This window comes from Bubalus kerabau, chromosome 3, assembly GCF_029407905.1.
Source record: "Bubalus kerabau isolate K-KA32 ecotype Philippines breed swamp buffalo chromosome 3, PCC_UOA_SB_1v2, whole genome shotgun sequence".
NCBI classification, from domain to species: domain Eukaryota; kingdom Metazoa; phylum Chordata; class Mammalia; order Artiodactyla; family Bovidae; genus Bubalus; species Bubalus kerabau.
The window spans coordinates 157285905-157302368 of record NC_073626.1 but is presented as its reverse complement, the minus strand read 5'-3'; the positions used below and the strand labels follow the sequence as shown (position 1 = coordinate 157302368).

At 39.7% G+C, this 16464-nt stretch overlaps 1 protein-coding gene and 1 pseudogene across 1 annotated transcript in view; one reads left to right on the top strand and one right to left on the bottom strand.

Moving 5' to 3' along the window:
• Positions 1–1167: 1167 nt before the first annotated feature.
• LOC129648081 (uncharacterized) lies at positions 1168–1294 on the bottom strand (annotated as a pseudogene).
• Positions 1295–5380: 4086 nt separating this feature from the next.
• ABCA12 (ATP binding cassette subfamily A member 12) overlaps positions 5381–16464 on the top strand; it is a 200977-nt gene continuing 189893 nt past the window's right edge. The window contains exon 1 of the mRNA XM_055573389.1: positions 5381–5449. Coding sequence (XP_055429364.1) covers positions 5381–5449 — 69 coding nt within the window. The remainder of the gene's footprint in view (positions 5450–16464) is intronic.

Genomic DNA, 16464 nt, shown 5'->3' with positions numbered 1-16464 from the left:
TCTGTGCCACAGTCAGCTCCTCGTCTTGTTTTTGCTGACCGTATACAGCTTCTCCATCTTTGGCTGCAAAGAATAGAATCAATCAGATTTTGGTATTGACCATCTGGTGATGTCCATGTGTAGAGTCTTCTCTTGTGTTTTGGAAGAGGGTGTTTCCTATGACCAATGTGTTTTCTTGACAAAACTCTATTAGCCTTTTCCCTGCTTCATTCTGTACTCCAAGGCCAAATTTTCCTATTATTCCAGGTATTTCTTGACTTCCTACTTTTGCATTCCAGTCCTCTATAATGAAAAGGACATTTTTTGGGGTGTTAGTTCTAGAAGGGTTTGTACATCTTCATAGAACTGTTCAGCTTCTTCAGCATTACTGGTCAGGGCATAGACTTGGATTACTATGATATTGAATGGTTTGTCTTGGAAGTGTGTTCTTTCATGTATTGTATTGTTCTAACTTTGTGTATTTGCTGCTCAGTTTAGTTTTTGCTTAAAAAATATATTTTTCATCAGCTGTGTGTCCTCGGTCCAGCATATTGCTGGTTGCCAAATTTTTCTTTCTTCCCTCAGGGGAAATCTTAAAGCATCTGTCAGTAACATCCCAGTCTATAGTCAGGAGTGAGGCACAAACCTATATCTTCCTCTATGCAAAAAATAAAATAGAATTCATTGTCTTTCATCATCTTGTACATTTTCTCCAACATTTTCCTTTTGGTTGGTCTAAAAGTTACTTTAAGTTCTATTTTTTCTTTTTTGGACAGGAAGGTAGGATTTATTGGTGGGCATGATTAAGATGGGGACAGCCCCAAAACTCTCATGAGTGTAGGGCCCACCATTTGTCCAGAGGGCCACAATTACGGCTATATTTGACCTCACAGCCATCTGGCATGAGCTGCTTTTCTGCCACCATATTTTCAAATTCATCCACATTAAACTTAGTAAATCCCCACTTCTTGGAGATGTGGATCTTCTAGCAACCAGGGAACTTGAACATGGCACTGCAGAGGGCCTCAGTCACATGCGCCATGTTCTGCAAATTGGTGCAGATGGACATTATGACTCGGCCCATGTGGACCCTGGCCACTCTGTCCTAGGGATTTCCAAAGGCGCTACGCATAACTGTCTGAAGCCTAGACTGGGGACAGCATGTTAGTCATGAATGGCCAATGGAAAAGTTGTCTCCAAGGTCTTTGGCAATCAGTACAGGCATCAGTTTGTGTACATGACCAAGGAGGCTGTTGTTTTCAGCCATTGCACACTGGGCCTCAGTGGGGAAAAGAGCACAGTGGGCTTGCTGCTGCTACTGCTGCTAAGTCGCTTCAGTCGTGTCCGACACTGTGCGACCCCAGAGACGGCAGCCCACCAGGCTCCCCCGTCCCTGGGATTCTCCAGGCAAGAACACTGGAGTGGGTTGCCATTTCCTTCTCCAATGCATGAAAGTGAAAGTGAAGTTGCTCAGTTGTGTCCAACTCTTAGTGAGCCCATGGACTGCAGCCTACCAGGCTCCTCGTCCATGGGATTTTCCAGGCAAGAATACTGGAGTGGGGTGCCATTGCCTTCTCCGACAGTGGGCTTAATAGGCTTCAAACTCCAGTTCTATTTTGATCAGAGGTTATGATCCCTATTTATGTAAGCTATAGCTTCCAAGAGTAATGTTAAGCAAGGCCTTTTCCTCAATGGAATTTTAAAAGATGGTTTTAAACTCAAATTTAAAATGAAATCAGAAGATTGGGATTAACATATACACACTACTATATATAAAATAGATGATCAACAAGGACCTACTATATAGCACAGGGAAATCTACTTGATACTCTGTAATAACCTACATGGGAAAAAATCTGCAAAAGAATAGACATATATATACATATAATTGAATCACTTTGCTGTATACCTGAAACTAACACAACATTGTAAATCAACTACACTCCAATATAAAATAAAAATTAAAAAAATAAAAGGAGATTTGAAAATCTTAAAGAAGCTATAAATGCCAAGACATAGCTATTCAGAGTGGGGCAAATATTGGAGATCTGATTGTCTATGTCATCCTACTTAAAGTATTTTGAATTATGTTTTGTGAAAGATTACCCCAGCCTTCAAGGAAATGTAGGTGATGTTAGGAGCTATTGACATTGTGTGCCATCGAGTATAAAGGGATGAATGCTGAATGCTAAGTCATTTCAGTCATGTCCAACTCTTTGTGACCCCATGGACTGTAGCCCACCAGGCTCCTCTGTCCAAGGGATTCTCCAGGCAAGAATACTGGAATGGGGTGCCATGCCTTCTTCCAGGGTATCTTCCCAACCCAAGGATCAAACCCACATCTTTTTATGTCTCCTGCATTGGCAGGAGAGTTCTTTACCACTCGTGTCACCTGGGAAGTCCATATAAAGGAATATCTTACATATATTAAACACCTAATGTATCATTTTGAGATCACTTTGAAGAAATAGATCTCCTGGGAGTCAGGGATCATAAAAAAAATACATTATCTTCATCAGAATATTAGAGGTAGTAGATGAAGGTATATGAGCAAGGAGACATCCCGAGAGAGAATCTTGAACTGAAGTTAAAAAAAAATCTCCATGACTTCACTGAAGAGGTCATGAGCAGCTTCTGGGAAAAACCATCTGGGACTTTCTGAGCTGACCTCTCACCTGCATCAGTGGCACAGTGAGTCAATGCTGTTTAACCTGAGATAACCTGAATGAATAAACTGATTCTGTGTCTATAATGCCTCTCCCAATATATGGAATCATATCCCCAAATCCCACCCTGTTTCTCAGCTGAGTAATGTTTATTTGTGAACCAAACCATCAGTGAGTCGTAAACTGTGACAGATGGCAGAGAAAGAATGCAGGGAAGCAGGAGCTCAAGTCATCAGCAGAGCTGGAGAGAGCCAGATAAATTTTGGACACTGCATCCCAGGAGTGGTGAAGGAGGGTATTTTTGCCATGGCCCTCAGCTGTCTGAAGAGCACCTTGTCTTTAATCTTGTCCAAAAAAACATTCTGTATATTCAAGACTGCCTGCCTCATGGAGATTGGGCTTAAAAGGGATTCATCACAGTAGGGAAAGAGCCAGAATTGGAATAGGTATGTGCCAAAGTAGCTCCAGTCAGCCCCAGGCTGGCTGCCGTCAATGTAGCAGAGTTGGCATGGGGACCAGGAAGCTGAATCAGCACTTGCTCTGGGTTTGAAGGGAAAATTCAAACATTGCTTGAACTTATTTCACAGAGTCTGGAGCAGTCATGGAAAGGCGTGAGGACCAAAGTGGAGTTTCACTAGTCTTGACTCAAATATTGTCTTCCATTAAATTCAGCAGCCATTGATCATGTGTAAAATATTGTGATATAGAATAGTCTATTCTCTCAAAGCATTTACAATCTAATGTGGGAAAAATGATTGTATAAAAGTCACAATGGAGCAAAAATGCAAGTTCCTTGAAAGAAATATGAACAAAAAACTATACTGGATTCAAAAAGACAGGAGAGAGGATATCCTCTGGGGTATACCTACAAAGGCTTCATGGAAGATGTAAATTTGGGGATAATTTTGAGAGGAAGGTGCTTTAAGAGGGAGGCATGAATCCCAGGTAGAGGAGTTAGCATGAGCAAGCCTGGATGGGAAAGCAGAGGTTATATTTGCATATTGTAATATACACCAATTTGGCACGTGGCCAGGCATTTAATGATAGAATGGTCATGTATGGATGTGAGAGCTGGACTGTAAAGAAAGCTGAGCACTGAAGAATTGATGCTTTTGAACTGTGGTGTTGGAGAAGACTCTTGAGAGTCCCTTGGACTGCAAGGAGATCCAACCAGTCCATTCTGAAGGAGATCAGCCCTGGGTGTTCTTTGGAAGGAATGATGCTAAAGCTGAAACTCCAGTACTTTGGCCATCTCATGCAAAGAGTTGACTCATTGGAAAAGACCCTGATGCTGGGAGGGATTGGGGGCAGGAGGAGAAGGGGACGACAGAGGATGAGATGGCTGGATGGCATCACTGACTCGATGGACATGAGTCTGAGTGAACTCCGGGAGTTGGTGATGGACAGGGAGGCCTGGCGTGCTGCGATTCATGGGGTCGCAAAGAGTCGGACACAACTGAGTGACTGAACTGAACTGATTGGATTATAAGATTGGACTATATTGGCTACAGGCAGATAGTATAGGCATTGAATATCAGAGGGAACATGTTGTCATTAAGATGTTAAAGCAAAGTTATTCCTAAAAGTTTTTGTGGCAGACTTCTGGATTGTATATAACCTTAAATCACAATTAAAATTTGTTATTTATAATAAAATTATATTTATAATATCATTAAGTACTTTATACTTAATTATAAAGTGCCTTGAATAATTCAAGCACAAGTCCTTTTTCTTTTCCCTTAATCACCAGTAAATTCCTTCTGCTGATTTAGAGATTTCAAGTGCAGTTAGAACTCACTCATTATATCGTACCCTCAGAGATATCCTGGGCCAGCCTATGTCTCCTTTGACCATGAAGTCTGAAACAACATGGCTCTCCTGTAATAGACACATGACTCCCTGGCCCCCAGGTAAGGGAATCCAGTGTATGTCATCACTGTCACCTACAGGCTGCCTTTTATTTTCTGCATGTTTTGTAACCTAGCAAATTGTGATAGAAGCCAGCATAGTTACTTTTCCCCAAATCAAAGCATTAACTTCACTTTAAACTAAACGTTGAAACCTTCTCTAGGATATCTCATGATGGCCTGAGCCTCAAAGTGTTTCAGCTGAGCTCTGGCCTCATGGACGTAAAACATCTTAATGACACTTTATTATGAGAGTCACTAGTCCCAGAGTCTGTAACGTGCTCTCTGTGCCCTGCCTCTGCCAGAGCAGGCACTATGTAGCGAAGAAGGTGAGAGAATGTAGGACAAGTCCTACTGGCCTGGCAAGGGTCCCACCTAATTCCTATGACGTGTCCAGAGCAGGTGACACCTTCTAGAAGGTGTGGAATAGGCAGTTAATTTTATGGAGAGTAGGAGGTGTGGGCTCAGCTTTTTTTCCAGTAGGGCATTATCTGAATGATATTCATTCTCTCTTGAGTCTGGACTCCATGCAACAGGCAGCTACTGGATGTTATTTTAAAATAAGCAAACACCACCAAAAGATCCTGGCCTGCATCATCGTTTGAGGGGAAGAGCTGGTTGAGAAGTGCTCCTTGGGCAGGATTAACCCAAGAGAAAAATCCAGCAGAAAGAGAAGATCTGTGGGTTTCTTACCCCAGCTCCCAGAAAAGCTATGCCATGAATAGGCTCCTGACCCATTGACACACAGCAAGTTGGACGGGGAACCAATTCTTCTTTTGAGGGGTGGAGGAAAAAAGAGGAATTCTCTTGTTTGTGGCATCTTGAAGGATGGCTTCCCAGTTTCATCAGCTTCGGGTCCTGGTCTGGAAAAACTGGCTGGGTGTCAAAAGACAGCCGGTGAGTAAAACAAGGGAGTGGGGTCATGGGGGCAATGTTCCAGACCATTTTAAAATGTGGAGTTAATGAGAGGTAAAAAAAGAAGAGTTTTAAATCACTTTCTAAAGCAGAAATAAGATATTTAGAGATCATCTCTGCATCTGTTTTACAGCTCATGGGGCGAGTCTAAACATGCTCCCAAATCTGCCTTTTGATTTCAGTAAATTAAAAGAATAAACCAGGACATGCCCCAGGCAAAGAAACGGATACTTCTTGTTACTGGTTGAATTGGAACTTGTGCTGAATTCTAGATTTGTGGCCAAAAGCTTTCAGGAATTTTCTTAGCAAATTCTGTTAAAAATGAGATGAAGAAAAGTTTCAGATGAAAGTTTTCAATAAATGGGACTGAACTGTACTTGAAAACCAAAAGTGATAGAAATGTGAATTGATAAGAAACATATAGAAAGAAAGTAGTTTGAGGGCTGTTGGTATAGAAAATCATCTATGAAATTTTGAGTATTTAAAAATTATTTACTAGAAATGCCAAACAAGGGTCAATATATATGCAAAGCTTTAAGAATGTTATTGAATCACTTTACTGCTTCAGTCTGCTTATTTTTTGAGCTCTTACATTCATGTTTGCTTTTTAAATTATATAGCCAGTTGTGAAATCCTTACCAGATAGGGTGCCAGGAGACTGAGAAAGGACCTGACTTTAGTGAGGTATTGCATATTGAGAAGAATGTTAGAAAACTGGAGAAATCCAGAAAGGCACTCAGTATACTTTATCCCAGCCTAAAATGAATAATATAAATATTTACAAATAATGTGCCAAAATTGTGTCTATATATCTTGTCTCACTCTAGGTTTGCTTGCAGTGCCTGACACCGTACTTAAGTGTTCTGATGTATATATTAATAGGGAGAAGTTGATTTGCCTTTGTGAATTTGGTGGGTAGGATTTAAAATCACAAGGCATTCTGTGATTGTATGGGTGTGGGTATTGAACATAAAATTTTAAATCATTAATAGTTTAATTTCAGTTTTTAAATTGGAAACAACACAAAAGTGAAACTTTCTATAATTTTCCCATGGTAGGTTCTGTGTGAAATTTAGCAGGGAAAGAGTCTGGTGCTTGTGGTCAGAAGACAAGAATTAGCTTCCTGGTTCTGTTCCTCACCAGCCACATGACTTAAATGTCATATCACAATTTCTCTGAGCACTGGTTTTCCCATTTCTAAAATGGGCATCGGGTCTACCATATCTGTCTCATAGGGTGGAAAGAACCAAATGTGCTGTATAAATGGTGAAACATTCGGCAAATAAATTATAGATGGATTTGGGAAATGTCCGTGTCATAGTTTATTTAAAGAAATGGTGAAAGGAAATTCAGGTGAAGAGAGTGTGGGAGAGAGGAAGAAATTTATATACAGTAAAATTCCTAAGTGATGAAAACTCAGTAGTTAAAAGAATAGCGAAACTGAAGACTTGTAACTGTTGCTGATAAGCTGAATGCTGAAGTGGTACATTTTCCTTACAACTCCATTTTACCTAAAAATTAAAAATAAAATCCCTCAGGTAAATAAACTTTTCCGTTGAGAAATTTTATCTTTAGAAGCTTTAATAAGTTCCTTCCTATTCTGTAAAGTAGCTGGCATATCAATATTCTACTTTAGTGCTTTTCTCCATTTTAATCAATTTCTGCTGGACATGGCACATTTAAAGAAGATGGACATCAGGCATGTTAACATGTTTTCACTATGATGACTTATATTATTCCTATGTAGCCAGAATCCTTGAAAGTCCCCAGTAATATACTTTGCTTTTTTTTTTTAATTTTATTTTATTTTTAAACTTTACATAATTGTATTAGATGGGAAAGAAAATACATGAGCTACTAGTTCATTTTGTGACATCAAATGATTCAGATCTTCAGTTCAGTTCAGTTCAGTTCAGTTGCTCAGTTGCGTCTGACTCTGCGACTCCATGGACTGCAGCACCCCAGGCCTCCCTGTCCATCACCAATTCCTGGAGTTGATTCAAACTCATGTCCATTGAGTCAGTGATGCCATCCAACCATCTCATCCTCTGTTGTCCCCTTCTCCTCCCACCTTCAATCTTTCTCAGCATCAGGGTCTTTTCAAATGAGTCAGTTCTTCGCATCAGGTGGCCAAAGTATTGGAGTTTCAGCTTCAGCATCAGTCCTTCCAATGAATATTCAGGACCGAGTTCCTTGAGCACCTTAAAAGAGTGTGACTCAGGACAGATAAGTCTTGGTTTGCAGAAAGTGAGATCATGAAAGTCTAAAATTTGGGACAATACCAAAGGCCCACTTGAATCCATTATGAGCAACTAGAGGGACGCATGAGACCTTTAGAAAATGGTGGTGCCAAAAGGAGAAGGAAGGACAATTCTAAGTGGAGGGCTAGAGGACAAATAAAGGTACACTTTCTCACAGTTTTTAGGGCTTCCCTGGTGACTCAGATGGTAAAGCATCTGCCTGAAATGAGGGAGACCCAGGTTCAATCCCTTGATTGCGAAGGTCCCCTGGAGAAGGAAACTGCAACCCACTCCAGTATTCTTGCCTGGAAAATCCCGTGGACAGAGGACCCTGGTAGGCTATAGTTCATGGGGCCGCAAAGAGTTGGACATGACTGAGTGACTTCACTTCACTTTCTGATAGTTTTACCTGGAGTCAATCCTCTATCCTGGTATCGGAAAATAAGCTCGATGACAAAATAGGTGGAAGGACATGCATGGGTCAGTGTCACTTATGAGGGAAGAAAGAGAAACTCGAGAGGTTGGAAAATTAGGCTTGAAAAATATTGAAGGAGATAAGAGTTTTACAAATGTTAAAAGAGAAAATATAGACAAATTAGAAGACTGAACATAAAAAGGAGTATATAACTTTGAGAGAGGATATAGTCTGTGTATAGGAACTGGACTTTTGTCATCCATCAAACAGTTATTTAAAGTGCAAGTATTTAAATCTCTACTTAGCAATTGTTCTGAATATGGCACTTTAAAAATATATCCTTAGGAAAATAGAAATTAAGTTGTGTGCACTGGAGATGTATAGCCCTTGTGCGTCTGCATGCTCAGTCACATCTGACTCTTTGTGACCCTGTGGACTGTAGCCCTCCAGGCTCCTCTGTCCATGGGATTTTCCAGGCAAGAATACTGGGGTGGGTTGCCATGCCCTCCTCCAGGGGATCTTCCCAATCCAGGGATAAAACCCACGTCTCTTATGCCTTCTGCATTGCAGGTGGATTCTTTACTGCTGAGCTATCAGGGAAGCCCACGTATAGTCCTTAGTGAATGTTAAAGAAAAATGCCAGTATCACCTCCATGACATCCTCTTTCACTTTGTTTTCAAGAGAGTCTATCATAAAGCAAGGCAATGGGAAGGATAGTCTAGAGGAAGAAGTTAGGAATCTACAAATGGAGAAACAAATACAGGGAAAAAACAAGTAAAAATATAGTAAAATTATTAAAGTCGAATGGGGATTAGTTAGGAAGTTTATTATAAAAGTATATATTAGCCTAGAAACTGAAAGAACAATTTTAAAACACTGTACAGTCTCAGAGGTGAGCTGGCTGCAAAAAAGGGAAGACAGAATCTTTAATTTTTGAGGTGACTTCCGTCAAAATTATTCTTAGTGCTTATGTTTCTCTTTTGTAAAATCAAATGTCAGAATTCTGAACTATTTGGAATTGTCTAACTGCCTTGATTTTACAGGGTCCCCAAGAGCTCAAGGGAACCTGTCCAGCATCATATAGTGAATTTTAAAATGCAAAGTTAGATTTTACCAAAAATGGATCTCTTCTTTCGATTACCTCCTGCTGTTTCTCTATTGCTCCTAAATTTAGTTTCCTTTCCCAATATTCTCTAATCCCTGCTCAGAGTTCAGCCCATCAACAAAGAGATCATATTCACTAAGGGGACTTTAGATATTGCTGTTTTTTAACATTAGTGGTAATGTCAATTCTCAATTCTATTGCAAAAAATGAATACTTGGAGGAGTGTGAAAAAATACATTAGATACCAACAGAAATGTTAGGTAATAGAGAAAATCAATTAGATGGAGAAGCTACCCTGCTGGGCTTATAATTTAACTCTAAAAAATAATGGAAAAATGAGCATACATTTCACCGGATATGGTTAGCAACAGGGAGGCTTACCTAATGAGATGACAGTTAATGACAGGAAACAGAGTCCTGGGACAGCAAAGAGACTGGCGGCTTGAAGGCTAGGTAGTGCAAGATAAGAATTTATCCTTCATTAAGAAGATGGGTTCTAAATAAGCATATCAAAAAGTGACTACAAGTCTCTATAGAAGTGGAATCTAATTCCAGACTCATGACCCAAAGAAAGAAAAATAACTACACCTATTTATTTTCTGCTTTTGTAACTATTTAGCTGGCGGATCACATTTTAGCTCAGTTGATGACAGACCTAATTTTTCTATCATAGATATTCCCACAACTTGATAAACTTTTAACATTGGATTAAATTTGACACTTCCTCCCTCATCCTCACCTTGCTCATTTAACTTTCTCTCACAGTGGCTAAATAAAAAGGAAGACTTGAAAATTTTGAAATAGGTTGGTCCATGCATTAAAATAATGTTTGATTAAACAATTTAGAATTAAACTAAAATTCCAAACTGAATTCTAAATCAGATTAAAATGAATTTGATCTTGCACAATTCACTCAGCTACATGGTCAAATGTTCCAAGCCCTTTTATGTCTTTTGGATCCATACACATTTACTCCCTTAAGCCTTTTTAATTGTTCCAAACATTTGAATCTGCTTGTTCTTTATGGTGTCTGACACATAACAGACATGCACATTTTTAGTTTCAGTTCAGTTCAGTCGCTCAGTCGTGTTCAACTCTCTGCGACCCCATGAACCGCAGCACACCAGGCCTCCCTGTCCATCACCAACTTCCGGAGTCCACTCAAACCCATGTCCATTGAGTCGGTAATGTTTTTGAATTATGGTGCTGGAGAAGACCCTTGAGAGTCCCGTGGACTGCAGGGAGGTCAAACCAGTCAATCCTAAAGGAAATCAATCTTGAATATTCATTGGAAAGACTGATGCTGAAGCTGAAACTCCAATACTTTGACCACCTGATGCAAGGAACTGACTCATTGGAAAAGACCCTGTTGCTGGGCAAGATCGAAGGCAAAAGGAGAAGAGGGCAGCAGAGGATGAGATGATTGGATGGCATCACCGACTCAATGGACATGAATTTGAGCAATCTCTGGGAGATAGTGAAGGATGGGGAATCCTGGCGTGCTGCAGTCCTTGGGTCACAAAGAGTTGGACAGGACTTAAGCTATGAACAACAAACAACATGATTAAGACTAGAGAGTGAATATGTGATTCACAGGCATTCAAATAACAGTAGTTTTCTCAAATTTTTAAATATATGGTAACACAGTAATTTAAAGTTTACTGTATCTTATTTTATTATTTACTTTTAATGAAAATAATAAAAATGGTGGCTACATACAGAATTAAGAGGACTAACAATAATTGAAATAAAAGGTTCTAACAAAGTAATGGAATGTGAATGACATAAAGTTGAAATTATGTGCTTTGCCAAGGTTTTTTTAGAAAATTAGATTTGAAAGTTTTTTTTTAAAGATTTGAAACAATAGTTCTCAGCAAATACAGAGGTAAATGTTTCTAGGTAATTCAATTGAGCTAAAAATTACTACAGATCAGCACTAAATGGAAAATTTAGAGTGAATTTACATTTAGTTTATTCAAGGAATTTATTAAGATTTAAACCTAGAATTTTGAGTGGATGACCTCACTGATTTCAAAGCCACTGAAATATGTTATCATCATTAATTCTCCAAACCTTACCATATGCATGCAAAAGATAGACTTCCTTGGATATAAAGCATTTTTTTTTTTTTAATCTCTTTTCTTGGTCCTTTGTCCCTTCTCTTGCTGTCTTTAAAAAAGTGGTTCTGGATTCTCAAAAGGAATTACTTTTAAAATAATTTCAATTTTTTTTTGATTTTAAAATAATTTCAAATTTAAAGTTGTAAGAACAGTACAAATATATATTTTTTTCGAGAGCTAGTTGAGGTTGATGCCCCATTATCTCAGATAATTTGGTGTGCATACTTCACAACAAGGACATCTTCCAACATAAGCCAGTCATTGTCCTTCAGTTGCTCAGTTGTGTCTGACTCTTTGCAACCCCATGGACTGCTGCACACCGGGCTTCTCTGTCCATCACTATCTCAGAACTTGCTCACACTCATGTCCATTGAGTTGGTGATGCCATCCAGCCATCTCATCCTCTGTTACCCTCTTCTCCTGCCTTCAGTCTTTCCCAGCATCAAGGTCTTTTCCAATGAGTCAGTACTTCGGATCAGGTTGCCAAAGTTTTGGAGTTTCAGCTTCAGCATCCAATGAACAGTCCTTCCAATGAACATTCAGGACTGATTTCCTTTAGGATTGACTGGTTTGATCTCCTTGTAGTCCAAGGGACTCTCAAGAGTCTTCTCCAACACCACAGTTCAAAAGTGTCAATTCTTCAGTGCTCAGCCTTCTTTGGGCTTCCCTGGTGTCTCAGTTGGTAAAGACAATTGCCTACAATGCAGGGGACCTGGGTTCAATCCCTGAGTTGGGAAGATCCCCTGGAGAAGGGAACAGCAACTCACTCCAGTATTCTGGCCTAGAGAATCCATGGATTATATAGTCCATGGGGTTGCAAAGAGTCGGACACTACTGAGCAACTTTCACTTTCAAAACCTTCTTTATGGTCTAGCTCTCACATCCATACATGACTACTAGAAAAACCACAGCTTTGACTGTACAGATCTTTGTTGCCAAAGTGATGTCTTTGCAATTTAATACACTGTCTAGGTTTTTCATAGTTTTTTTCCCAATGAGCAAGCTTCTTTTAATTTCATGGCTGCAGTTGCCATCTGCAGTGATCTTGGAGCCCAAGAAAATTAAGTCTGTCACTGTTTATATTGTTTCCCCATCTATTTGCCATGAAGTGATATGACCAGATGCCATGATCTTAGTTTCTTGAATGAATGTTGGTGGCACATAAGCCAGTGCCACCATTAAATTCTTAGATCCAATTCAAGCATCACCAGTTCTCCCAAACATGTCCTTTATAGAAAAAAGACATGATTTAGAATCATGTTCTGTATCTAGTTTTCATGTCTTTAGTTTGTGACTGTTCAATAATCATCCTTGACTTTCATGACCCTGACACCTTTTGAACATCTAAGACCAGTTGTTTTGTAGAGTTTCTGTTGCTTTGTAGCTGTGCTTAGTTGCTCAGTCATGTCCAACTCTTTGTGACCCCATGGATTGTAGCCCACCAGGCTCCTCTGTCCATGGGGATTCTCCAGGCAAGAATACTAGAGTAGGTTGCCATGTCCTCCTCCAGGAGTTCTTCCTAACCCAGGGATCGAATCCAGGTCTCCGCATTGCAGGCCAATTCTTTACTCTCTGAGCCTCCAGGGAAGCCCTGTTTTGTAGAGACTTGGGTTGTTTATCTCTGGAAGGAATATCACAGAACGATGCTCTGTTTTTCATATTATGACACATCAGGTGGTGCATGGTGTCAATTTGTCTCACTTTATGGTGGCTCAGAGGGTAAAGTGTCTGCCTTCAATGTGGGAGACCCAGGTTCAATCCCTGGGTCAGGAAGATCCCCTGGAGAAGGAAATGGCAACCCACTCCAGTATTCTTGCCTGGAGAATTCTTGCCTACCAGGCTACAGTCCACGGGGTTGCAAAGAGTTGGACACGATTCAGCAACTTCACTTTTTATGGGGAAATACTTTGTGACCATGTACATATTTGTGTTTCTCATTAAGCTTTCAATGTATCTGTTTCTGTATACATTTATTCATATTTACATAAACTCATGGATTCCTAGTTTATACAGTGAGATATAGATATACTCTTTTATTATCAAGTCTTTTAATGTTTAATTTTGGCCAGTGGGTCAGATTTGATGTTCAAATTTGGCCACTAGCAGGTATCTGTGTTTTATTGATGTGTCTCCAACATTCTCTGAGATTCTCTGAGCAGTATGTCTGGCACCCTTCTATCTATTGATCTGCCTATCTATTTCTTTAAATTTATGTATGCATGTATGTATCTATCTCTGTATCTATATACATTCTACATATATTTTATAGCTCTCTTCAGCCTGGAGAACAGTGATAGCCCAATAGCAATGAGCATACTTATCTCTCATCCTCTAATAGAAGCTAGTATTTCTTGAAAAAATAGGTATTCCCAGGACTGGGACAGAGAAGTTATACAATGAGGCAGAAACTACTTGTGGGACTGGAAAGAAAGAAAGAAGTTGTACACACATTTCTAGCTATAGTTCATGAACTAGTAGTTCATAGCCTTTATATCTTTACTTCTAACCTGATACTACAGAGTTCATTCTAGTTTCTGCCTTTTCCATGTTTATAATCTCCCTGTTGGATAGTGAGAAGCACAGCTCCTCTAATGGGGGATATACTTACTTTCGGTGAACCTTCCTATGTGAAACCAGTCACCTGCTCCTTGCCCTGCACAGACACCCTCCTTACCCAACTTGGGTCCTGACACCCCAGTGCCTGGCTGCTGTATCGTGGGTATCCTCTTCACCTTGGTAGGGACCCACTTCGCTCACTGTGTCACCGTGGTGCCCTGAGTCCTGGTGTGGACTGACCTTGCTTGCTCCACCTAAGGAATTTAGGGCACTGAATTTTTCAGAAAAAAAGAGTGAAGAGGAAAAAAACAGAAAGGAACATATCAATAGAAAATAAACTGTGGAGAGAGAAAAAGAGACAAATGCCACGGTCCACTGCTGCTGCTGCTGCTGCTGCTACGTCGCTTCAGTCGTGTCTGACTCTGTGCGACCCTGTAGATGGCAGCCCACCAGGCTCCCCTGTCCCTGGGTTTCTCCACGCAAGAACCCTGGAGTGGGTTGCCATTTCCTTCTCCACATGGCCCACTAGAAAACTGTAAATTACTCAGTGTGCATATGCCATTAGATATCAAGAGTGCAGGGGAGGTGGAATGCAAGTGAGGTATAGAGGCACATGAAACATGATTAAAATGTTAGCAAAAGTATGAAACTCTTAAAAACTACTTTTCCCAGAGTTTTCAAGTAGCTCTGATGTATGTTTATGTAAAATCAATATTTCAGCATTTTTTCCAAACAAACAAAGTTACAGCTCATTGGTTTAGTATTTAGATCCATGGCATTGCATTGCTTCTAGGTTGTTTATGATAATATTTAGAATGGTGTTGCAAGCAATCCTGCTGCTATGAAAATTTAAAATTTGCTTATTTCTTGCTTTTGTGATTAACTTGTCAACCTTAACATTTCCAAGATCACAATGTGGAGGGCTTTGGATTTATTATCCTTCTATGGTGCTGTATGCAGAAATGTTCTCCAGACCTCTCTGACCTAAAATCCTGAGGGAAATCTTGTGATAATACATTGTTTATGGGCTTGCTGTGGATTTTACCTGTAACAGGGTCTAAATTACCTTAAACTACTCCAATACAGATTGCATTTTTTGTTTGGATTTAAATCATGTCTAAAATTAATCTCAGGATTTACTGAAACGTACTCATGAAACCATCAAATTAGATCAACCAAACGATAGCTTAAAGATAACCCGTGACAAATGTCCCTTATTTGAATGTGAATGTGCATTTGTGTTGGTGTATTTGATTTCAGTTGCTCACTGAATTCTCATGAGGTTGCTATGGAAAATGAATGGATGTTCCTAAAAGTAGCTACTCAGATGAATATATTTTTAAAAGAATAACTATGACTTTAAATATAAAACCAGTAAATCCACAAACATCAAATATTTTTAACCTTAATTCCTTATGTTGACTTTTATTTTTTTTTTAATTTTATTTTATTTTTAAACTTTACAAAATTGTATTAGTTTTGCCAAATATCAAAATGAATCCGCCACAGGTATACATGTGTTCCCCACCCTGAACCTTCCTCCATCCTCCTTCCCCATACCAGCCGTCTGGGTCGTCCCAGTGCACCAGCCCCAAGCATCCAGTATCGTGCATCGAACCTGGACTGGCAACTCATTTCATACATGATATTTTACATGTTTCAATGCCATTCTCCCAAATCTTCCCACCCTCTCCCTCTCCCACAGAGTCCATAAGACTGTTCTATACATCGGTGTCTCTTTTGCTGTCTCGTACACAGGGTTATTGTTACCATCTTTCTAAATTCCATATATATGCATTAGTATACTGTATTGGTGTTTTTCTTTCTGGCTTACTTCACTCGGTATAATAGGCTCCAGTGTCATCCACCTCATTAGAACTGATTCAAATGTATTCTTTTTAATGACTGAGTAATACTCCATTGTGTATATGTACCACAGCTTTCTTATCCATTCATCTGCTGATGGGCATCTAGGTTGCTTCCATGTCCTGGCTATTATAAACAGTGCTGCGATGAACATTGGGGTACACGTGTCTCTTTCCCTTCTGGTTTCCTCAGTGTGTATGCCCAGCAGTGGGATTGCTGGATCATAAGGCAGTTCTATTTCCAGTTTTTTAAGGAATCTCCACACTGTTCTCCATAGTGGCTGTACTAGTTTGCATTCCCACCAACAGTGGAAGAGGGTTCCCTTTTCTGCACACCCTCTCCAGCATTTATTACTTGTAGACTTTTGGATTGCAGCCATTCTGACTGGTGTGAAATGGTACCTCATAGTGGTTTTGATTTGCATTTCTCTGATAATGAGGGATGTTGAGCATCTTTTCATGTGTTTGTTAGCCATCTGTATGTCTTCTTTGGAGAAATGTCTATTTAGTTCTTTGGCCCATTTTTTGATTGGGTCGTTTATTTTTCTGGAGTTGAGCTGTAGGAGTTGCTTGTATATTTTTGAGATTAGTTGTTTGTTAGTTGCTTCATTTGCTATTATTTTCTCCCATTCTGAAGGCTGTCTTTTCACCTTGCTAATAGTTTCCTTTGATGTGCAAAGGCTTTTAAGGTTAAT